The 22,881-nt window shown below is 58.6% G+C and overlaps 1 protein-coding gene and 1 long non-coding RNA gene across 22 annotated transcripts in view; one reads left to right on the forward strand and one right to left on the reverse strand.

The window, feature by feature from the left end:
* Positions 1 to 22,881, forward strand: part of PLEC (plectin) — a 118,805-nt gene that overhangs the window by 38,827 nt on the left and 57,097 nt on the right. For 2 of the 21 annotated variants that reach the window (XM_083621765.1, XM_083621766.1), the window contains exon 1: positions 2,340 to 2,499. The exons of 8 other annotated variants lie outside the window; for them this stretch is intronic. In XM_083621765.1, the coding sequence (XP_083477891.1) occupies positions 2,454 to 2,499 (46 nt within the window). In that variant the 5' untranslated portion in view covers positions 2,340 to 2,453. Of the gene's footprint in view, positions 1 to 2,339; positions 2,500 to 13,877; positions 14,435 to 15,164; positions 15,309 to 16,655; positions 16,750 to 21,634; positions 21,888 to 22,423; positions 22,631 to 22,881 lie in introns of those variants that run through there. 11 more of the 21 variants (XM_083621774.1, XM_083621773.1, XM_083621762.1 and 8 more) reach the window with 11 other exon arrangements.
* Positions 23 to 14,854, reverse strand: LOC310766337. Its single transcript, XR_014550079.1, has 3 exons — positions 14,641 to 14,854; positions 3,011 to 3,289; positions 23 to 448 (listed from the first exon to the last, which is right to left on the reverse strand). It is a non-coding gene; the product is annotated as an uncharacterized lncRNA (long non-coding RNA).

Consider the following 22,881-nt stretch of genomic DNA (forward strand, 5'->3'; position numbering starts at 1 on the left):
AGGCCGTGAAGAGCCCAGGCCAGCTTGCAACCTCTGCAGCCTTGTGCCCACTGGGCATCCCCTGGCACCAGGCTGACGGTGGGAGGCTCAGAGTGATTTGGGGGCAGACAGTGGCTTTAAGTTACAAGAAAGGAGATTCTGACGAAAGATCAGGAAGAACTTTATTGGCAGTAAGAGCTGTTTGACAGTGGAACGGACTCCCTGAGAAGGTCTCCTTCCTTGGAGGTCTTTATGCAGAAGTTGGCTGGCCCTCTGTCAGGGATGCTTGAGCTGAGATTCCTGCACTGCAGGGGGTTGGACTGGATGACCCCCGGGGTCCCTTCCAACTCTACCATTCTATGACTTGCACAGATGGGGGGAGATTCCACTTGACCTCTGCCCCACTCCTCTTGATCATGAAGGCCGCGCGTCCAGTTCCTGTGACTTCAGTCCTTCCCCCTCGTCCTCCCTGTGGACAAGGCATAGACAAATTCATGGAAAAGAAGGCTCTGGGAGGCTCTTGGCTACCGGCCATGATGGCTGCCTCAGCAGTTGGAGGCAGTGATGATTCTGAGAGCCATTGCTGGCCCCCACGGGAGAGGAGAGGGCTCATGGGCTCACATTCTACTCCCTGGTTTCCCACAGGCATCTGGGTGCCTTCTGTGGAAGCAGGATGTTGGGTGAGGTGGGCCATGGCCCTGATCCAGCAGAATTCTTCCGACAGCCTGTTAGAGCTGCCTCCTGTCAAGCAGCAGCAGGAGAAAGAGGAGTGCTTTGCAGGAGCAGGATCCTCCCTCCCTCCCAGGGTCCAGTAGCCCCAGCTGTCTGTTGGCCAGGTGTTCCTGCACCAGCTGTGGGCCTCACCCCACCCCTTCGGGAGGGCACAGGACACACCCTTCTCATGCTGAGCTCTCCTTCTATTATTATTATTATTATTATTATTATTATTATTATTATTACTGTCCTTCATCTATTTGAATTGGACCCGGAAACTAATTGGTAGCCAGTTGGACCAGGTGTAATATTCTCAAACCGTCTTTCTCCAGTGAGCAACCTGGCCACTGACTTTTATACCAGCTGAAGTTTCCGAACTGTCTTCAGAGGCAGCCCTACGTATAACGCATTGCAGTAATCTAACCTTGGGGTTACCAGAGCTTAGACAGCAGTAGTTAGGCTATCCCTGTCCAGATAGGGGCATAGCTGGGCCACCAGCCGAAGCTGATGGAAGGCACTCCAGGCCACGGAGGCCGAGCCTCGAGCGACAGCAAAAGATCCAGGAGTAACCCCAGGCTATGAACCTGCTCCTAAGGAAGTGTAACCTCATCAAGACCAGGCGACCTCTCACCCATCTGGTCTAGGGAACCACCCACTAAGAGTGCCTCTGCCTTATCTGGATTGAGCCTCAGTTTGTTGGCTCTCATCCAGTCCATTACTGAGGCAAGACACTGGTCCAGCACTTCCACTGCCTCACCTGCAGATGTAAAGAAGAAATAGAGCTGAGTGTCACCAGCATCCTGCTGACAACATACCCCAAACCTCCGGATAACCCCACCCAGCAGTTTCATGTAGATATTAAATAGCATGTTGTTCTTTAGTCGTGTCCGACTCTTCGTGACCCGCTGGACCAGAGCAGGCCAGGCCCTCCTGTCTTCCACTGCCTTCAGTTTGGTCAAACTCATGCTGGTAGCTTCGAGAACACTGTCCAACATAGGGAATAGGATTGAGCCCTGCGGAACCCACACTGAAGCCTCCATGGGGCCTCCAAGCACTCCCCAAGTCTGGCAGCAACATATTTTGGATGTGTGAGGGCCCCCTCCCGCTCTGCAGGGTGTAGGACTTGCCCCTCCTGTGCCATTGATACTTCACCCGCCAGTAGTTGAGGCAGCGCTTAGATGCGCCAGCAAGTGAAAGTTCCCCGTCCAGGCGCGCTCTACCTGCGTCCCACGCGGGGAGGGGCCTGGGCAGAAGGAGCCCCCGCTGGTGTGCTGCAAGGGAGCCGCTCTTGCCTTGCCAAGGCCTCCTGGTGCTGCAGCCTCCCCCCCCCCAATCTGGAGCCTTGGCGGGGGCTGGGTTGCTGCAGCCGCCGCTCACGGCCTCCAGCTCTCGAGGTCGCGGTTCTTTGCAAAAGCTGCGTCCGGCTGCAGCGGACTTGGGTTGGTTTTTTTTTGGGGGGGGTCATTAAAGTGTGTGTAGAGGTGAGGCTTGGCTGAGTGCAGCCGGGGCGCACGTGCGGGGCGAGGGGCGGGCATTGCTGGCCGCGGGGCGGGTCCTGCGCGACGCGCCACCCCCCCTCCAAAGTGCCGCAGTGGCCGCGGCAGGACCGCGCGGCTTCCCGCTCGCTGCTGGACGGGACCGGCGGAGCCCCGCGCGCTGATTGGCTGCCACGCTGCCGGTGGGCCCGGCCCCCTCCGCCGACAGAGCCCCCGGGGGGCGACGGCCGAGCAGGACGCCCCGACAACGCCGCCGCCGCCGCCATGGACACGGCGCGCTCCATCCAGCACGAGATCAGCTCGCTCAAAGGTACCCGACGGCCGCCTGGCTGCGCCCCCGGGAGACGCGCTGCGGGAGAGGGGGGGGGGCAGAAGCGGGGCGGCCCCTGCCAGGACTGCGGCGCGACGGAGGGCTCCGGGGCGCGCGCCTGGGTGGGGCAGGCCGCCCCCCATCCCTCGGCTGCGGCGCAGCACCTCCGCCCGGCCAGGTGAGGGACGGCGGCAGGCCGGGGGCGGTGGCTCCGATGCCGGGCCCTCCGGAGGCCCGTCCCGTCGAGGGGCGCTCGGAGGAGCGCGGGCACCTTCGAGATCGATCCGGGAGGCCTGCGGGACTCCGGCCACCGCTGACCTTTGGCCCTTTGCCCGCCCAACTCGCCCCCGGGAGCCCCGCGGCTCCTGCGCTCTCTGCGGGGCAGCCGCCCTTCCGGTGCAGGCGGGGAGCGACTCCGGGCCGCCCCCCGTTCGGAGGGAAGCCGCTCTTCGAGTTTCCTCGGCGGCCGCCGCCGCTGCTCAGCTGGATCTTGGGCGTGAGAAGGGGGCACCTTTTCGTAGGGCTGCATTCAGACGGAGGTTAGAGACGCCCTGGTTTCCTGGGTGGGGAGTCGCTCCTGCAGCAGGTCCCGCGGTCCGCCCCTCCGGTGGGGCTGGGGAAGATCCCCGGGGAGCCGCCCGCTTTTGAAAGCGCCGCCGCCGCCGCTTGTGGCTTCGCAGGAAGCAGGTCTCTGTCCCAGGAGCCTACAGTCTGAAACCCCACATGGGGCAGGAAGGGAGTGAAGGCGTTGCTCAGCCTTCCTTATTGTCACAGGAGGCCGAGGGGTTTCCTGGAGGGATGAGCTGCGGGGGAGGGGTAGAGGAAGGAGGGGAAAGAGGGCGGGAGTGGTATCCTGATCTGCCCCCCCGGATCAGGGGCAGTAAGGGAGAGCGGGCGGAGCTGTCTGATTGCACCGGAGACCTGCAGGCAGCGAAGCCTGTGTTGGGGAATCTGCAAAGGGGTGGGAAGATAAGAGGCACAAGGCCATGTGCAGAGAGCTGTGAAGGCCAGGCTGGAGTGTTTGTTTTTGGCAGGGGAGCAGCTGAGTGGCAGCATGACCTCCAGCCGAGGGTTGGGTCTGACCCTTCACCTGGGAGTGGAGCTTTGCAAAGTACACACAGGCAGAGTCAGCAGAGAGTCACCCGGTGGTGGTTGTGTAGAGACTCTGCTTCAGGGGCTCTGGGGCTAGATGTACCCCCACAGGTCTGATCCTGCAAAGCGTCAGTGGGGCTCTCTTGCTGCTGTGCCACTCGGGCAAGACGTGGTCCCTGGCGTAGGCGCTGGCTGGATGCCAACTTGAATAAAATATTGGGGGGGGGGACAGATAAGCCCTGTCCCATCTAATCGATCACAATATGTGGTGCACACAAACACCCACCCATTTGAATGGCAGTGTCATCAACTTTGGGGGCTGGTCCCCTCTGCCCGCGGAGTGGGCTCCTGCGATGAGTAAACGATGAGAGATCGCTCTGCTGAGACGCTTAATCTCAGAGCCATGAGTCCCACCTTGGATGAAAGATTCCTGCCTGGGACAGGAAGCTGGACTAGATGATCCTCATGGTCCCTTTCAACTCTATGACTCTGTTCTATTATTCCGTTTTCGGCAGGGAGGTGGCAGGGGGGCACCCAGCTTGTTTCCTCTGCTGGTTGATGGGGTCAGGGTGGGCCTGTTGAGAGTGGGTGAGGTGAGAGTTGAGGCGCCTGCCCTGAGCTGCTGTTGCTTGAGTTGAGTCCTCTCTCCAGCTAGAGCCTGCCCTACATGCGTTGCCTTCTGCCCCACAGCCCTTGAAATGCCATGGGGTGCGTGTGTGTGGGGGTGCACAGTCCGAAAGCAGCACCCCCAAGGCCTGGCCACTTGGCCTGGCTCTGCTTGGGACTTGGCTTAACAGTAACTCACCAGCCCAGGCCCTGGGGGTGGCCGGGGGGGGGGGAGAGTGTTGGCAGCTGGGGAGGAAACCCAGGGAGAGCTTCAGCAGTTGAAGGGGGGGGAGCAAGGAATCTTCCAGGCTGCCTTGTGGGTGGGGGGCTCAGGTGAGAGTCCAGGAGGACACCCAGCCCTGGGTAGCACTCACTGAATCCTGGCAGCCTTTGTGGCACATTAGTCCATAGTGAGGCTCTTTTATTTATCTGAAGAAGTGTGCATGCACACGAAAGCTCATACCAAGAACTAACTTAGTTGGTCTTTAAGGTGCTACTGGAAGGAAAAAAATATTTTTGTGTTTTGACTCTTTTATTTAGTTATTAAATCTGTATACTGCCCGTCACACCTCAGGGTAGCTCACAATGTACATTTTATGTATAATTCCTCCATTGCAGTGGGTTGGGCTAGATGACCTCTGGGATCCTTCCAACTCTACAATTCTATAATATAAAAATGGGTACAGCAACACATCCCCTCTTTCCCCAATGCGGCATGTGGCAGTCAAACATGCCCCTAAGTCAGTGCCCTTCCCAGTCTTCCCAGTTCCCGTCTTTGATTGTTCTCCTATATTCAGTAGAGCACCTTCTGCCCAGTTAGTCTGGTTTTACTACCCAGAAGCCCCATTGGGAACAGTTGGGGGGCATTGCAGGCTGGCTTGGCCTGCCTGCAGGAGGGAAGGGCTGCCTGGGGGCTGCTCCTGCCATGCTGAGCAGAGGTGGGCACCCTCAGGCCGCCCTTGGTCTCTGGGGCTCAGGCCGGGGCTTGTGCCTTGGGCTGGGAGGGGCCCAGTGTGGCAGATCCTGCGCACATTGCCAGGGTGGTTTGAGTGTGTGCCACTTGGGCTGCCAAGGCACTGCAGAGGTGCCTTTGTGCCAGCCTGCCTGATTTACCATGAGAACAAGCTGCCCCTCCCCCGGCCTGATTATTAATCCGGCCCCTGCCCCCTCCAGGCCCTCCTCGCTTGGCACAGCCTGCCAGGCTCCCCTTGCAAACAGCCGCCTCTTTGTTCCCCAGCTCAGAGCGAAGATCCCTGGGCAGCCCCACTTTGGGCAGTGATGGGGGCTGGGGTATGGAGGGGGTCAGAGCCTCGGTCCTGCCCCTCTTCTGCAGAGGCTTTCCCCCATGGTGTGGGGCAGAAGAGGAGGAGGAGATGATGGGGAGGACGGTGGGGGCTCCAAGAGGCCACATGACATCTCTGGTGCCCCATCTCCCTCTCAGGACACCCCACACCCTGTGCTCTTCAAGGGGCCTTTGGAGAGCAGAGAAACTGTGGGGAGGGGTCTCCTTATGCGCCGCCTGTCCGTCCCCTGAACTGCACTCCAAACTGCACTAGGTGTGATGATTTGGTTGGAGAGAACAAAGCATAAATTGGGGAGGGTCCACCCGCTTGTGGCATATCTGTGTTCATTTGCCCCCCACCAAGCTCCTTTGGGGGTTTGATTTCAGTTTTCATAAGCTGCACAGTTGGCTCCTCCTCTGAACCCTGGGTGCAAATTGTGCCCAGCCAAAGCAACAGATCCCTAGGAGGGGGGTGGGACTGGGGGAGGGGCTATTCCCCTTGCAGAAACACCTGCCTGCCTGTATCCAGTGGGCTGCCCCTCTGAGAGGCCTGGGAGCCGGAGTGTGAGAGAGCAACTTCCCCCGGTTGTAAGAAAACAGTTTCCTAGAGCAGAGAAAGGATGGAGCTGGGCCAGGGCTCTGGGGGGCTGAGTGGGGTTTGTGAAGCTGGCACCTTGGGGTTTCTACAGTTGTGGGGTCCTAAGCAGGGACCCCCTCCTCTCCTCTCCTTGCTTTGCCTGGCTTGTCTTTCTCTCTCTCTCTCCCCGTGGGGCCCGTAGAGTTGCTTGTGGTTGCCATGGCCTGATGTCCAGTGGCGCTTTGGCATGCGTGTGTGTGCGCGTCCGTCCATGTGTCTCCCTGGCAGGCGGGACTGGCTGGAGGCAGAGATCCGGGCGCCTGCCTGTCACTGGCTGACTTGCTTTCAGCCACTGAGCTTTGCTGACGCTGCGCTTTCCTGCAGCTGCAGCGGTGACATATTTTGCTGTGTGTTGTGGGCTGGGAGCTGCGCCTGTCCGTGGAGGAGGCCTGTGAAACCAGGGATCCCCAGGACCTCTCTGAGCAGATGCCTTGCTGCCTCTCTCCCCCATCGCTGGAGGAGGGGGAGTTCATTGCAGGGCAGTTGGGGAACGTGGGGGAGCCAGACTTCCCCCCCATCTAGAGCTGCCTGCCTGGGGATCCTTGGAGCTTGACTGTTTTCACCACATCCTGTAGAATTCTGTCAGTTATATTTTATCCCACGATCCAAATTTCAGGCAACAAAAAGTTGTGAAAAACCCTTGGGTGTGGATTTATTCCGCTGCCCAGCTTGTCAGGGTGCCACTCCCTGTGAGTCCCTCTGGTCAACAAAAGGAGGAGTCTCCAGCCAAGTTAAAGAAGCAAATTAGCGGTCAGTAGACCTGACCTTTATTTGTTGCAACAAGGTTCAAACACACAAAAGAGCAGGAACCCTGAGCATGGGGTTGCGTGACCTTTTAAGACCTCTCCCCATTTCCCATACTACATTTTTCAACAGCATCATCGATACATCACAAATATGTCACAAAGTTGGAGTGTTTGGCATGTAGAATAATAACCCCAAGTCCACCTTTTAACCACCCTCTTCCCCAGTTAGCAATAGAAGTATTGACACATCCCCTGGCTGCAAGGCTTTCCTGCACTTCTCCTTTCAAAGTATCAGGATTCAATCCACCTTCCCAATGGGCTTCTGCCTGGGGTATGTGCTGCCCTTGATGGCCTCCTGCCTCCTATTGTGTGGCTAAGTTCACACCTTGCGGAGGGGGAAGGAGTATGTGACCTTATGCTTAAGGGATTATGGAGTGGGGGGGGGGAGCCCTGGGTTCCCCTCTTCCACTGGAACCAAGGAAATCCGTCAAACCATTGAGTTTTGGAAATCATTTGAAGTTTCCACAGTTTTCTATACAGTGGTACCTCTGGTTGCGAACAGGATCCGTTCCGGAGCCCCATTCGCAACATGAGCAGAATGCAACCCACCTGTGCGCATGTGTGGGTCACGATTTGCTGCTTCTGCGCATGCGGCGAAACCCAGAAGTAACCCTTTCTGGTACTTCCAGGTCACCGCGGGATGCAACCTGAAAAGACTTAACCGGAAGCAAAAGTAGCAAGAAGTATGACTGTATTGGATAGCCGAGGAAACAGTACTGATACATGGTATCTGCTTATTGCTACAATTTTTTGGACTGCTTCTCTGAGCCTCTTTGCTGTTGTCTGATGCTTGTGTCAATGGTCATTGTCCTGGACTTAGAGGCTGTGGTGGGGGCTTGGGATTTTGGGGGAGTCTTTTAACTGCCCCCCATTCCTGATTTTAACAGTGGCCTTCACTGCCTCCTGGGGGAGGGAGTTCCACAGGTTAACCCTGCGCTGGCTGAACAAGTCCTTTCTTTTATCTGTCCTGAATCTTCCAAGCTTCCTTGGGTGCCCACGAGTATGAGAGAGGGAGAAAAACTTTTCTCTCCCCTTTCTCCCTGCAAGCGCCTTTTCCCTGTCCCCCCCTTTCACAACTGCCCTTTCCTAAGCACTTCCCAGCAATGGTAGGAGCAGGTGCAACATGTTTCTCAGGGGAGGTGCTGGGGGGGGGGGAAGGAGGCCGCCCTCCTTGGGACCTGGGTGTTGGTGGTGTGGGGCCAAGTTCCCCAGAGCCTCTGATCCTTTCCCTAATCCTCTATGCATACCTCAGGAGGCCCCGCAGGAGGGGGTGTTCAGGGTGCATTTTCCTGGCATCATTTTTTCTGATTCTGTGTGGGGCAAGCAGCCCCCCCCCCAGTATCCCAAGTGCATTCGCACCATCCCTTTGCCTTAGACCTTTCCCTTCTCAAGCCAGCCCCCTCCTCACAACCCCTCGCATGGAATCGTCAGTCGATGTTTTCATGGAGAAATCCTGCTTGTCTTTCTCTTGGGCTGAGGCTCTTGCCTGACTGGCCACCAGTTATGTGAGCTGCTCTGCAGCCTGGCTCTCCTGCCATCTGTTTATATCCGCTGGTGTCTTACTGTGCCCGCTCTGCAGGAAGTGTGTATGATTTGAAATGAATGAATGAACCGCCATAAAGGAAGCTTCCGCCATAGTTTAGTAGTCGGTCCTTCACTGCAGAGGGTTGGACTAGATAACCCTTGGGGTCCCTTCCAACTCTACAGTGATAATTCTCTTGTCCTCCTGCTGCTTGGTTCACTTGCTGGAGCCATTTCCTCCTGCCCAGAGCAGGTTCCGAGTTGCCTCTGCCTGGTGTTGCAGGAATTTATGTATAGGTTTTTTTTGGGGGGGGGGGTTGCCCCTCCAGCAGATATCATGCACATGCAGCCCACTACCAAAATCAGCACAATCGCTTTTGTGACACTTGTGACTTGTCCCCACAAAACACTTCATCACAATTTCTTCCTATCTATTCAAAGGGCCTCTGCTGCACGATTCCAAATGGAAGAATTCACTGATAAATGTATCTCTGTACTGGCTCACTGGGAAAACTTCAGAAATCCCTATAGATATGTGAGCTCAGCTCCTCAGCAGCCCCTCTGCCTGAGTGATAATTCCTGGCCTCCTGATACCTGAGTGCCAGAGAGGTAGCCATTCCAGAAATAACAAACCCAGATGAAGACAAAAGGGTGGGATTAACTTGGCTGGGAAAGAGGGAAATGTAAAGATCTCTTTTGTTCCAGTTGATGGGTGTTTGGTGGAGGGCAAGGAGAACCAATGGAGCAGGGTCCAGGATGCTCAGATTACTGCCACCAGACCTCCCCTTTCATGATGTAACCGTGATGTATGAGTGATGTAGTTTGGGGGTGTATAACATGGGGATTAGCAGCTAAAAAAAAATTGGGGTCTTCTTTTGTTCAGGGCTTCCATCTTGTTCCACCTGGTGGCAGGTGGGAGTCCTGTCGCGACAGTCTTCAATAAAGACCAAGCCTACTGGCTCCTGTTTTGCTCTGGGATTCCTGGCTGGTGTCCTTGTTTTTTTGTCCAAGGGAGCCCTCAGATTTCTCCGTTAACACTGGTGTGGCTCCTCCTTCTGGGTCTGAGTCTCTGCATGTGTGGCTCAGGCGGGGCAGAGAGTTGGAAGCGGCCTTGGCGTCCAGAATGTCCAAGGCGCCTGCCCCCTGGGTGTTGGTTTCTGCTTCCTTGGTGCCCCCCTCTCTGGCCTCTTGGACTTTGGCGGATTCTTCCCAGGTTCTCTGGCTTTCTGCCTCCCTTTCTCAGGCGCTCCTGGCCAGCCCCCCAAGACGCTTCTGGCTAATGATTAGCTCCTTGGAACAATGCAGCCTGTTTCCTGCCGGCTTCTGGGCCAGAGGCCAAAGGGGTGGGGGGCCGATGGCAGGAGGCTCTTTGCCTGTCCAGTCTGAGTTGCTGGCACCCCCTCCTGGAGGGCACTGGCACTGCTCTTGTTGAGGCCTAGCTGCCACTGCTCCCTCTTGCCTGTTTCTCTGCGGTACCCATATGGAGTATAGGGGGCGCCGCTCTGGGTGCAGGTGTGGACTCCGAATAACAGGCATCTCCTGCTGGGGGGGCAGGTAAACTCTGGGATGTGTGTGGGGGGGAGGAGCAGCACTCCTTATCCAAGGGAGTTTTGCAGCCCTCCACCCAGTCAGGTGAGGGATGCGGGTGGCGCTGTGGGTTAAACCACATAGCCTAGGGCAGGGGTCAGCAACCCGTGGCTCTTTTACACTTTTGCCGCGGCTCCGGGGCAGATACTAGCGAGGGGAGGAGGTGCATTGTGCGCCCGACACTCCCCACTGTGGCGGGTGCTGTACTGGCTGTGACGTCGCATGGGGGCGGTGCGTGCGTTAGTCACGCACCATCCCAATGTCACCTTCCCGCCCGCCCGCCCGCTACATTGTAAGGGGCATGTACGCTGGTCACTGCATTGAAAGGGGGCATGTACGCTGGTCACTGTTTTGAAGAACACACACACACAAAAAGGTAACTTATTAATTTAACGTTTATTTCTATGAGGAGGAGTAATTCTGAGGGGTCAAACAAAGAAATAATTTTTAAAAAGTGACAAAAAAGTTATTTTTATAATGACGAGTTTTGCGGCTCCCAGTTTTTTTTCCTTCAGAAATGGGTCCAAGTGGCTCTTTTTGTCTTAAAGGTTGCTGACCCCTGGCCTAGGGCTTGCCGATCAGAAGGTTGGCAGTTCGAATCCCCGCGACGGGGTGAGCTCCCGTTACTCGGTCCCTGCTCCTGCCAACCTAGCAGTTCGAAAGCACGTCAAAGTGCAAGTAGATAAATAGGTACCACTCCGGCGGGAAGGTAAATGGCGTTTCCGTGCGCTGCTCTGATTCGCCAGAAGCGGCTTAGTCATGCTGGCCACATGACCCGGAAGCTGTACGCCGGCTCCCTTGGCCAATAAAGCAAGATGAGCGCAGCAACCCCAGAGTCAGCCACGACTGGACCTAATGGTCAGGGGTCCCTTCACCTTTACCCAGTCAGGCTGATGACCCTCCTTTTCCACGGCTGCTGAGAAGCAGGAAGAGGGAGGCTCCTTACAGACCAGATCTGGGTTGTTTCTCTCTTTACACCCTGCCCCCCCCGCCCTGTGCCCTGTCTCAAGCCCCCGGGGCCAAAAGGCAAGAGAGCTGCAGGACTCGGCCCCAGAGCCAGAAGACAGCGCTGCAGCGTTTGTGGTGAAAACATGGTTGTGCCCCCTGAGCATATGCAGAGTGCTTTCCCTCGTCCCCTGATGAGGGCAAGCATGTCTGCAGTAGGTTCTCTCTCATCACCAGAGGGCAGTCAGTGTCTGCTTTGCATGCCTTGGGTGGGGCTCCCTGTGTCTTGGGGGAAGCAGCAGCCAGAGGCAAATCCTGGACAAATATTGACCTTGGCTGGTAGCTCAGGAACCTGCCCTGGTTGGGGGGGGGGGCAGGGCAGGAGAGCCTGGGAAAGGAGCTGGCTTTTCCTGCTGTCATACCCTCCTCACCCAGTGATTGGGGGGGGGGGGAGAGAATGGGCGCCAACTGGCTGGAGGGATGGGCTGGGAACGTGTTTTGGGGGGGGGTTCCACCAACCCTGAGTTGGCGTTGAGAAGGATGTGTGCGTCTCTGTCTGTGTGTTGATGGAGATGAGAGCTAAGGTGTGGCCTCTCCTCTGCCCTGGACGCCAGGTGTGGCCCTGGGCAAATCCAGCTCAGCTTTCCTCCTGAAACAGAGCTGGGCTGCCTTTCATTTTTCACACAGTTCCAAGTAAAGCTCACTTGCTGGGGGGCAGGTCCTGTTTCTGGGTGGGGGGCTTTCTTCCCAGGTTAATCCTTGAAGTGCAGATGGCTCTAAGGTTTAAGCTCTGCCACCTGCCCGTATCACTCTGAGCTCTTGGCGGGGGGGGACGGGGGACTATCTAGGGGCAGACCCTCTGGGCCCCCTGCGGAGAAATCTTAGAACTTCAGAGTTGAAAGGGGACCCCCCCCCCAATAGCTGCCAACTTTTCCCTTTTTAAAAGGGAAATTCCCTTATTCTGAATAGGATTCCTCGCAAGAAAAGGGAAAAGTTGACAGCTATGCCCCCCCAAGAGTCATCTAGCCAACCCCCTGAAATGCAGGAATCTCAGCTAAAGCATCTATGACAGATGGTTGTCCAACCTCTGCTTAAAAACCTCCAAGGAAGAATAATCCCCAACAACTGGAGGGAGAGCGGTCCAGTGATGAACAGCTCTTACTGTCAGAAAGTTGTTCCTGATGTTTAGTGGGAATCTCCTTTCTTGTCACTTGAAGGCCATGAGTTCGAGTCCTACCCTCCAGAGCAGGAGAAAACAAGCATGTTCCCTCTTCCCTGTGGCAGCCCTTGAGCTATTTGAAGATGGCTCTCATGTCGCCTCTCAGCCGTCTCTTCAGGCTAAAAAGACCCGGCTCCTTCAACCATTCCTCATCAGGTTTGGTTTCCAGCCCCTTGACCATCTTGGTCCCTCTCCTCTGCACAAGGAGAGGGAGTTGGGTGCTGAGGTGGCTCATAAGGAGCCGAAGGAGCCAGGCAGGCTTTGAATTGGGGAGGGGGGGCCGTTTGTGTGTGTTGGGGAGGGCTTGATACAGCCTGGGCCTGAGGCTATAACTGGAGGCCTGGGGGGGCGGGCATTGCAAGCCTCATTCAGCCATAGAAATAGCATCCATGTCTTGTACCAGAAATAGCCCCGGGGGAGTGAGGAGAGTGGGCAGCTGAGGGGCAAGGAGGGGCAAAGCCTTTCTGCCCAGCTCTAGCAAGGATATTATAGGTGATTTGCCACCTGACCAGCTTCATAATGTTACTAACAACTTGGGACCAATGTACCTGTAATATCACCTTAACCGCATATATGCCCACTTGATCACTTGACTCAGAAGAACTGGCACTGCTGCAGGTGATGCCAATTCCATATGTGTAAGAAACTGATCATTTAATGTGACATCACCTACACTTTGGAACTCCCTGCCTATTGACATCAGACTGGCACCTTCACTGTCATCTTTTTGGGGCCTGCTAAAGCCATTCTTGTTTTGGAAAGTGTCCCCAGATATGTAGGATTTTGGTGTATGTTTTCAATCTGTTTTCTCTCTCTTTTGAATGTTTTAGGAGTTGTTACTTGATAACGTCATTCTATTCATTAACCACTTTGAGGTTTTTTTGAAAAATGATCAAACAGTGCATATCTTTTATACAACAAGCAAGCCAGCAAATAAATAACTCTCTCTTCTCCCCCTCCCCCATTGGTTGAGCTTTCCTGTGCCTCAGTCTCCACTCCTGGGAATTGGGGAGTATGCTGGGAGGGATCTCTTCTGCCTTCTTGGGTGCCCCGTGTGTGATGGGGTGCCAAGGGTTAACCCTGCTGGGCTGGGCTTTCTCTGGGCACCCTGCCTCCCTCCCTCCGTCAGGAGGTGTCCACCATGGGACAGAAGGAGTCCCAGCTGTTCTCCCCCACTTCTGCCACCGCAGCTGCCCTCCTCTCTTCCCAGGCTGGCCTCCCCCCCCCCCCCCGCCTGGTTGGAGTGGTTTCTCCGCTTGGCCGGTGGGAGCTCTGTGGGCAGGGAAGGTGCCCCCACCCCTCTGCTGCCAACTTGAAGGAAACTTTGATGACAGCAGTGGCGGCTCCTGCTTGCGCTCAGAGGCACGGCTGCTCCCTGGGGCTCTGGATGACGAGTCTGTGGGCTGGCCAGCCCTGCTCCCCTCCCTCCCTGCTGCTCTTGCTGCTGAGTCAGGCCTGGCAGTGCCCACCCCCAGTGGGTGGGGGAGCTCCAAGGCAGGCGCAGAGGTTGTAGTAGCCGGCATGTGCTCTTGCCCCTCCCGCTCTCAGCTGCTGGGGGAGGAGGAGTTCGGAGGGAGCTTCAGCTGCCTTCTGTGAGCTTGCCAGGCTGAGGTTCCTGGGGAGGGCGGTCGGTCGGATCCTTTCCTCCTTGCTTCCTGTTGAAGGCAGCCAGCCGGCCAGACAGAGACTTTTCTGCCCCTTTGGAGAGCCAGGCTAGGCCTTCTCCTCTGCTGCCGCCGCCATGGTGGCTGGCATGCTGATGCCCTTGGAGCAGCTTCGCTCCATCTACGAGCTGCTCTTCCGCGATGGGGTCATGGTGGCCCAGAAGGACCGGCGCCCCCACAGCTACCACCCCCAGCTGCCGGGCATCACCCACCTGCAAGTCCAGCGGGCCATGGGCTCCCTGCATGCCCGCGGCCTGGTGCGTGAGAGCTTTGCCTGGCGCCACTGCTACTGGTACCTGACGGACGAGGGCATCGCGCACCTGCGCCAGTACCTGCGCCTGCCGCCAGAGATTGTGCCCGCCACCTTGCAGCGCGTCCGCCGGCCCGTGGCCATGGCAAGGCCCGCCCCGCGCCCGCCTCGCACCCAGACCGTGCCAGGCCCGCTGGCCTGTCCCTCGAAGCCCCAGGAGGCCTCACGCCAGGAGTACCGTCGGAAGGAGGAGCCTGCTGGGCACGTGGAGCTGGTTGCCGCCAGGGCAGTGCCACAGGTGGCCTCTGCTGCCCCTCCTGTTGAAGGTCAGATGCCCTCCACGTGGGGGAGGCCTGGGAGCTATGGGGCAGGAGCTGCTTTGGGGGAAGTGAGGTGCAGCTGGGTGAGGGCAGAGGTGGTGGGTGAGTGGAGGAAGGTGGGTGTGCCAGGAATTGGGCATGATGTCTGGGAGGTGTGGGGGGAGGCAGGTGCAGTTTGGGGCCAAAAGCTCAGGGCTGTTTCCCCGTCTTACCTTTTAGCTAGCACCCTTGGGTGCTTTCTTGATCCTTGGTGCTGCTTGTGTTGTTCTGTGATTGTGGGCTCAGGAGGAGGAGGTCTTCGGGGGTGTCCAGATCATTTGCCCCACATCCCCTGCAAAATCTGGGGTCAGAGGTTGCATCAGGGCGGGCTTCTCCATTCATTCTTTCATCCATTCACTGATGCTGGCCCAGTAAGGCGACCCCCTCCCGCGCTTCCACGTGCCTGCGATGAGCTAGAAGGAAGGGGGTGGGGGTGGAAGGCGGCAGCGGCGAAGGGGAGGCCTTTGCCCCGGGCTCAGCTGGAAGTTGGGGAGTCCGCGCTTTCTGGGGCGCCCTTTTGCCGCCGGCATCTGTGCCACGTGGGTGTGATCTGTGGGCAGGAGGCCCCCTGCCCTGTGCGCGTGTCGGGTGGGGGGTAAGTCCAGAGATCCGGCGTGCCTGAGGGAGGGGGCGCCGGCGTGCTGACAGGTGGGCAGCAGCTGCTGCGCCGGGCTATCCTTAGCCGTTTCTTCGCGGCCGCTCCCGGTGGCGGCGCCTCGTCTTTCTGCTTGCCAAGGTCAGAGCGAGGCCCCTGGGCTGCCCATGGACCCTGCTGCGGGGGAAGAGCCCCGGAAGAAGCGGCGCAGGGGGCGCCGGAGGAAAGGGGGCAAGTCGGACGAAGGTATCTTAGCGGTTGGGATGCGGGGGCAAGGGGGCACGAGCGAGGGGGCAGCAGGTGCGCTCGCCTGGACTGGCTGCTTCTGCCCGAGGCCCCTGCGCTGGATAGAGCAGGTTGGGTGGGGGTCTCTGCGCGTGATGGGGTGGGGGTGCCCATTTGTGCCCAGGGCGTGGGTGAGACCTGGCTCCGCGGCATCCCGCCCTCCACGTCGCTCCGCGCGCAGACTGTGGGGCTGCCTCGCCCATCTCCTGGGCCTCCGGGCTGCTGGTTTCAGCTGGGGTGGGGAGGTTTCTGGAGGGCGCTCCTCGTGAGGAGTGTGCGGGAAGGAAAAGTGTTTCTGCAATAAGACCCCCCCATGCCCGCAACAGCCCCGCACCAGGCGCTCAGGGCGCTCTCCTGCTGGCGACCCTCCCCACCCCAGCTGGCCGCTCGCTTGCCGGGCAGGGTTGCAACGTGTCGGCCCGGCCTTTGCCGCTGCGAGGAGGCGGAGGGGCCGGGCATCAGCCGCCCCCCGCCGGTCATGTGGGGGCTCCAACTTTCCGTTGCGCGCGGAAGGAAATGCGTCGCGCACCCGCCTTGTATTCCAGCAGCGTGAGTCACCGGCGGCGGCTCCTCCTCCCCCCCCCCCTCCTCTGGCCCTCCCGGGAGAGTTTGGTTGCTTTGGTCCTGGGAGAGAGGGAGGTCCGAACATCCCCCCGCCCCCGCCGCTGCCGCCCCAAGCAGCTATTTTCGTGGCGCTGTAGTGGGGACCCCCAGGTGGATGTCTGCCATTGCTAGAGAACTTGCTTCAATAAGCCCGCCCCCTGTCTGCCCCCTTTGCCTGGGGGAGTGAAAATCAAGGAAGCGGGAGGGGGGGGTCTCTTCTGCAGCACAGGCCTGGGGGGGCGCCCCCTGTGGCTGCTTTTCCGCGGTGCAAAGAAGGGGCGAGACTGTGCAGTGGGAGGGAGGGAGAAGGAAGGCCGAATGGGACTGCGCACCAAACCCCCCTCCCCAGAGCAGAGTCCTGCCAGCTTCTTTTGGCCACCAGTTCCTGCAGGAGTCTTCGTGCCCCCCCCTCGCCCCCTCCTCGTCCCAACATCTGCCTCTTGAGTTCCCTTTCCCAGGCAAAGCCTCGGACCGAAGGCTCCCCCGCAGGAATCCTGGCGGCTCCCGGAGGGCAGCTGGAGCGCATTTGGGGAGCTGGAGGGAGCGGGCAGGCGAGGCCTGTGGGGTGTGGCTGCTGCTGCTGCTGGGGCGGGCAAAGAGGGGCTTCCGCGGCGGCGGCGGCTGTGGGGCTCTGCACGGGCTTGTCCTGGCTGGGGCGGGGAGGCAGGATCTGGCGGGAAGGGAAGGTGCGCTCTGCACTCTCCGAGCAGCAGCAGCAGCAGCAGCAGGATGGCAGCTCCAGCCTTGGACTGGGAGGATGGCCGCTACTTTATGGAAGACCTGATCCAGCAGGGGCAAGGTAGGGCAGAGCGGCCGTCCTGTGGCATTTGGGGGGGGGAGAGGGGAGGGGGGAGGTTGGCGCCTGGAGCCGCTTGACTGAGAGGCAGATCTCTGGGAAAGAGGCAAGGGAGGAGGACAGGAAATGCAGCGCCTCCTGAGCTGCAAGGCAGAACATCCGGTGCCAGGTCTTCTCGCCCAGAACCCAGGTGCCACAGGCATCCTCTTGGCACGGGTTGGAGCCCTGAGTGCCTCTCTGTTGTGTTCAGGAGGGGCTCCCGAGTCTGCTGGGCTAGCTCTCCAGGGAGATGGTCTGCATGGACACCCCCCCCTTCAGAAAGGCAAACCCCTCTGCTCCTGCAAAAGAGCCCCAGCTCCCAGCCTCTGAGTGGCCCTAAGGGTGCCTCACTTTTCCAGGCTGCCTCACTTTCCCCAGCTGCCAACAGCTGGCATCAGTTCTGTGAAGGAGCACAAGGAGATAATGCCCTGCGTCTCCCTTAGGTGTATGGGGGGGCATTATATGCCTGGGAGGAGCTCCAAGGAAGGGCTTGGGACAGGCCATGCTTTGGAGAAGGACCCTGCAGCCACAATTGGGCGGGAACAGGAGAGGGGAGTGGAGTGTTCCCCCCTGTGAGAGTCAGCCTCTTCCTGCTCCTTTAGGGCGTGGTGCACCCCTCCCTCCCTCCCTCCCTCCCTCCCTCCCTCCGCCCCATCTGGCTTCCTTCTGCAGCTGCTGCTTCCAAACTGGCCCTGATTTGAGGCCTCTGCGGTTTCCCTCGGCAGGGGGTGAACAGATGTAAATGCTCCTTGCCTGCCATTCATCCGCTGGGGAAGGGCTTCAGGGGCTGCCCCCTTGGCAGATGTTGCGAGAGCACAGGGCAGCCCCTGCAGGCAAGACTGGTTTGGGTGACTGCAAGCTGTGTGTGCGGTTGCTGGAAGTTTGGTCTCCAAGTCCCTGTAGCAGCTTCCTGGGCAACGCTAGGTTGGCTGGACCAGAGCAATTCCCCATCGGGCAGGAGGACCCCATCGGCTGCCCCTGGAGAGCCTGGCAGGAGCAAGGGAGGGGGAGCTGGAAGCTGAGGAAGGTTTCAGAGAGGAGCTGCTCTTCCAATGGAGTGACATCTATTGGCCCCTGCTGGGCAAATAAAAACCACCAGCCAGCCTCTCCCTAACGTAACCAGGAAGGGGCTGGTGAGGACTTTTCTGCTTTGTTCTGTGGAGCTTGCTGCAATGAGATGGTTGCTACTCAAGTCCCTTTTCCAGCCACAAAGTGTCCTTGCGGCTTCCTAACAGCCCACCCCTGCCAAGTCCGAATCACCAGCTGCTCTCCAGGGCAACAGGGGTGGAGTCTCCACCCCCAGACCTCCTTCCCCTTTGACCCACAAGTGCTTGGCCTGTGCCTGGACTTAACTGCTTGGCAGGGTTGTTCTCCTGTGAAGCTGCCTTAGAGCCAGGGTGGTGGGGTCAGAGAGTTAGCCTAGGGTCTATAGGAACATAGGCAGCTGCCATTCAGTATTGTCAACACTGACTGGCAGCCGTTTTCCAGGATTTTCAGATGAGAATCTGCCCCGGGCCTGCCTGGAGATGCTGCTGGGGTCTCCAGGACCTTCTGCATTGGGGTGAGGGAGAAGCACCCAACACCTTGAGGGCCTTGAAGAAAAGGTGGGGTCTCAAGGTAGTAGCAGCAGTAAGACTACTAACAGCAATAATTTAAAAAGCTAAGAAGCCACTAGGAGTGGCAGAGCTTCAGTTACATACCTGGGTCTCCTCCTGGCTTGGGGGAGCTCTCACTTTCTCCTCTTCCCTTCAGGCTAAGGTGGGTACTTTAAAATGCTAGATGGCGGCTCCCTCACCTGGGCCTGGTTTCAAGCTTACCATAGTCTGCTGGTGTGTTCTAAACATGCAAGGCAAGAGAGCCTGAATGGGACCTCTGGAGAGCCAGTCTGGCTGAGTCACCCTGGAGCTTGTGCTCTTGAGGTGGGAAGGAGGACGTTGTCTGTGGCTCTCAACATCAGCTTCCTCAGTGCTATGAGAGATGGAGAAGAACTTCTCCTTATCCACTTCTGCAGGGTCCTTTTTGAGGTAATTCAACCAGAACTGTGGACAGTATTCCAAACGCAGTTGCACCATAGATTTCTTTAATAGCCTGGTGATATTGGCAGCTTTATTTTCAATTCCTTCCCTATTGATCCTGAGCATGGAATTCACCTTTTTCACAGCTGCTGCTCCCGGGGCAAAGTCTTCATTGAGCGATCCACTGACCCCAAGGTCACACTAATGGTCAGTTGTGGCCAGTTCAGATCCCATGAGCATATTAAGTGAAATGAAGATTTTTTTTTTGCGCCAATACTTTACTCTTATTCATACTGAATTGTATTGGCCATTTTACCACCCATTTACTCAGTTTGGAGGGCCTTTGTTTTAAGGACCAAATCTCTTTGTTTTAATGACCTTAGATTATTACTGTTAGCAAACTTGACCACCTAACTCTAGAATGTTTATGACCAAGTTGAAAGCACAGGCCCCAATACTGATCCTTGAGGAACTCTACTTCCTACACCCAGTGGCGGAGGGGCAGAGGAAGAGGAATGCGGGGGGGGGGGTGCATTGCCCCTGGCAGTGTGATCCTGGTGGGGTGCCATTGTGGCTGTCCCTCTGCCTGCACTGGGTGCCATGCCCCCACAGGCGGCGTGTCACGCCCCCAGCACACACACCATGCCCCTATGGGTGGCACCACGCCCCCAGGAGGCACCCCAGCCTCGCCCCTGCCTGCTCTTGCCCCCCCCGCCCCATGCCAGAGCATGGAGCTCCACCACTGCCTACATCTCTCCATTCAGAGAACTGTCTGTTTATTGCTGCTCTGTTTATTGCTATTGCTTCCTTTTACTTAAACAATTCCTGATCCACAAGAGGATATTTCCTCTTATTCTTATTCACCTGAAAGCTGTTTAAAAGTCCCAAGTACTGATGTCGATGTTTGTTGACACTCTCTAAGACCTCTACTAGGTTTGTGAGACAGGACATAGTAGAGAAGCCATGCTGGCTCCTCTTTAGCAAGGCTTATTCTACTGTAGGCTTGCTCATTTCATCTGGACCTGGTGATTTTTTAGTTTATAATTTTGTCCATCAGGCCTAGTTTGCATCCTGACGAAGGTTTGCCCACTTCTGGAGACCTGTCTGTGCAGACTCCAGCCTCTGGGACTTAAAGAGAGTGCTGGTACTTCTGAATGAGGTCCTCCTCAGTAGAAAGTCACCAGGCCAGGACTTGTAGCCAAAATGTCTAGCCAATCACAGAACTTGTTTGTCGATTGCAACCTAATCCTGTTCATTTATGTTTACTTGGAAGTAAGGCCCACTGCTAGCAAAGGGGGTGCAGATGTACCCCTCCCCTCCACACAAATCAAGCAGCTAGGACTCCAGGCAAGCACTTTAGATCCCTGCCAGAAGTGAAAGGTGTGAGGAGGATCGCTTACATTTGACAGGCACACACCAGGCTCCTCAAAGGAAAGGAGAGAGAAAACTGTAATTTAACTTGAAAGGAAATGTTGAAGGAATTAATGCGCATCTAGCCTTGGGCAGAGAAACCTCTGGGGGGGCTCAATAGCTACTTCAAGGGCTGGTTCAGGGAGGAGGGTCCAGGCTCATTTTCTCAGCCCCAGAGGGCAAGGAGAGGCCAGATCTAAGGGGCTCAAGTCACAAGAGGGAGAGGAAAGGGTTCCCGGGAACTTCTTGAGCTTTCAGGGGTGGAGGAGAAGGCAGCTTGTGCTGGGAATCTCCGGTGAGCGCGGCTCTTGTGCACAGATCCAGCTTGCAGGCTTCACAGTTTGGCATCTTGTTGAGCACTGTGAGAAGAGGATGCTGGACCAGAGGGGCCACTGGCCTGATCCTGCAGGCTCTTCTTTTTCCCCAACTACTCAGGGAGCTGGTGGGCTCTTTCTTACTGGAGCACAGAGGCTGGACACCCACCAGCCTTTGGGGGTGCCCTGGGGCTGGCAGAGGGTTGGAACGAACAGCTTACGAATCCTCCACCTGCCCTTTGATTCCAGTGAATGACGAACTACCCTTGGATGGTCTCCCTGACCTCTCTCTCTCCCCCACCTCTTTTACCGAACTTGCAATGCTGCCGCCTTAATTGTTCTCAACTAATCGACTCCGATTCTTTCGCATAGAGCAGAACCTTCGCAGGCAGCTCATCTCTCTCCTACATCAGAACCACCTCCAGGGTGGACTCAGGTGCTTGACCGCCCTGTGGCGTCAGGCTTAACCCCCCGCTGGCTGTGGGGTGCTGCTGAAGGGCAGCAAAGGTTGCATGCCAGCCCTGCAGATACATTTATAGCATTTTTACGACGACGATGGTGCAACCTTTCCCCTTTCCAAGCGGCCACTCCTTGCCTTTCAAGGTTGTTGGAAGCGGGTCTTGCCTCCCGTTGCTTCGATGCCCTGACCTGGAATTCGCCCCTGGGTGAGGCTGGACGGAGCGTCCTCTCCTGGCGCAAAGGCCAAGCCCTGCTGGAGGGCGATGGGGGGGGGGGGTAACATGAAGGGCGTTTGAGGTGGGTACGGAGCATGCTCCGTCACCCCCAAACCTGACATTCTAACCCTCGGCCCGCCAATTCCTTCGCCGCTGGCTCCAGGGAGGGGATCTCTCCCCGTGAGCGGCGCAGGCCCTGGGCTGGGGGTTGAAGCCCCCTACCAACCCCACTGTAGGAAGATGCTTGCGGAGAGCGCCCCTCGCCCCTAGAGGGAGGGTCGGGCAGGAGGAGAAACTGCGGCGGAGGCCCGGCTCAGGCAGGCGCGCCCGGCGGCGCCTTTGTCCGAGGGGGCGCGCACAGGTGCCTGCCGCGCGGGGAGGGGGCAGCTGCGCTGTGGGGTCCCTGGCCGAGCGCAGCCTGGCTCCTCCTCCTCGCTCCGGTGTAATGTTCTAACTCGAGAGCCGTGACAAGGCCCGTCCTCGCCGTCGCCGGGCTATTTATAGGCCCGCCTGCGCCACCGCCCCCTCCCCAACAGCCACGGGGGACCCGCGGGGGCTGGCGGTGTCGTGAAGCCCGCAGCTCCGGACCCTCACTCGGGGGCTGCCGCTGCCGCGTCCTGTAGCTGCTCCTCTTGCGCGGCCGGGGGTTGCCCTCCGGGACAGCGGCTCTCCCATGAAGATCGTGCCGGGTAAGCCGTGGGTCTCGGACGGCCGAGCGGGGAGGCACTGGCGCCGGCCGGGCGAGTTCCTGGCAGTTATAAAAAGCTTGGCCGCTGCCGGCCGTGACTGATGGAGGGGGAGGGGGTATTTGCTCTGCCCACCCGGGGCAGCGCCGCGCTCGCCCTCTTGGCTCCGGGGAATGCGAAGCGCACTTGGCAGGTTGGGCATCAGGCCTGGCACGAGCGAAGCCCGCGATTCTCCTTCCTTGCCTCCCTCGGTCTTGTGGCTGCGCTGCCTAGTGGTTAGATCGAAGGGGCAGAGCTAAGCGGAGGGGGAGGGCGTGCCAAGGCGCTGGGCTCTGCCCTGGCGAGGGCGAAGGGAGTGGTCAAGGCGCGCGGGTAACCTTGAGCGCTGCCTGCGCAGGGACAGCGGCGGGGCCGGCTCGCGCCGTCGAGGCTGGGCTAGGCCGGGCTCCGGCGGCTCCGCAGTGCGGGCGGCAGGCCGAGGGGGGCGGGCCTGCGGGCTGCCCCGGGAGGAGGAGGATCCTGCGCTGGCGGCTCGGGCGGGGCGGCCGCTCGCTCAGCGCCAGGGACTCGGCGTAGCGGCTGCTGCTGCCGTCGGAGCACCTCCGTGCCCTGCTCGGCGTCGCCCGCGGCCTCCGCCATGGATCCCGGCGGCGGCAACCTCTTTCCGTCGCTGGTGGTGGCCGGCCACGCGCTCACGCTGGCCCTGGTCTGGTACCGGCGCCGCGCGGGGAGCCCCGGCGAGGACGGTGAGTGGCGAGAGGGCGCGCGGGCGGCGCTGGGGCCCCGAGGACAGGCAGGCGGGCGCGCGCCGAGGGGCGGGGCGAGGCGACCGAGCTACCCCTCCCCCCGGCAACCAAACACTGACACGTGGGCGCGCGCCCATTAACCCCTGCGTGGCTGCAAGGCGCGCCCGCGTGCCGAGAAGCCGGGCTTTTCCAGGAGAGCCGCTCCGTCGGTTGTTTGTCGGCGGCGTCTTGTGCAACGAAGGGATGATAAT

The sequence above is a fragment of the Podarcis filfolensis genome (genome assembly GCF_964270895.1).
Source record: "Podarcis filfolensis genome assembly, chromosome: 7".
Classification (NCBI taxonomy): domain Eukaryota; kingdom Metazoa; phylum Chordata; class Lepidosauria; order Squamata; family Lacertidae; genus Podarcis; species Podarcis filfolensis.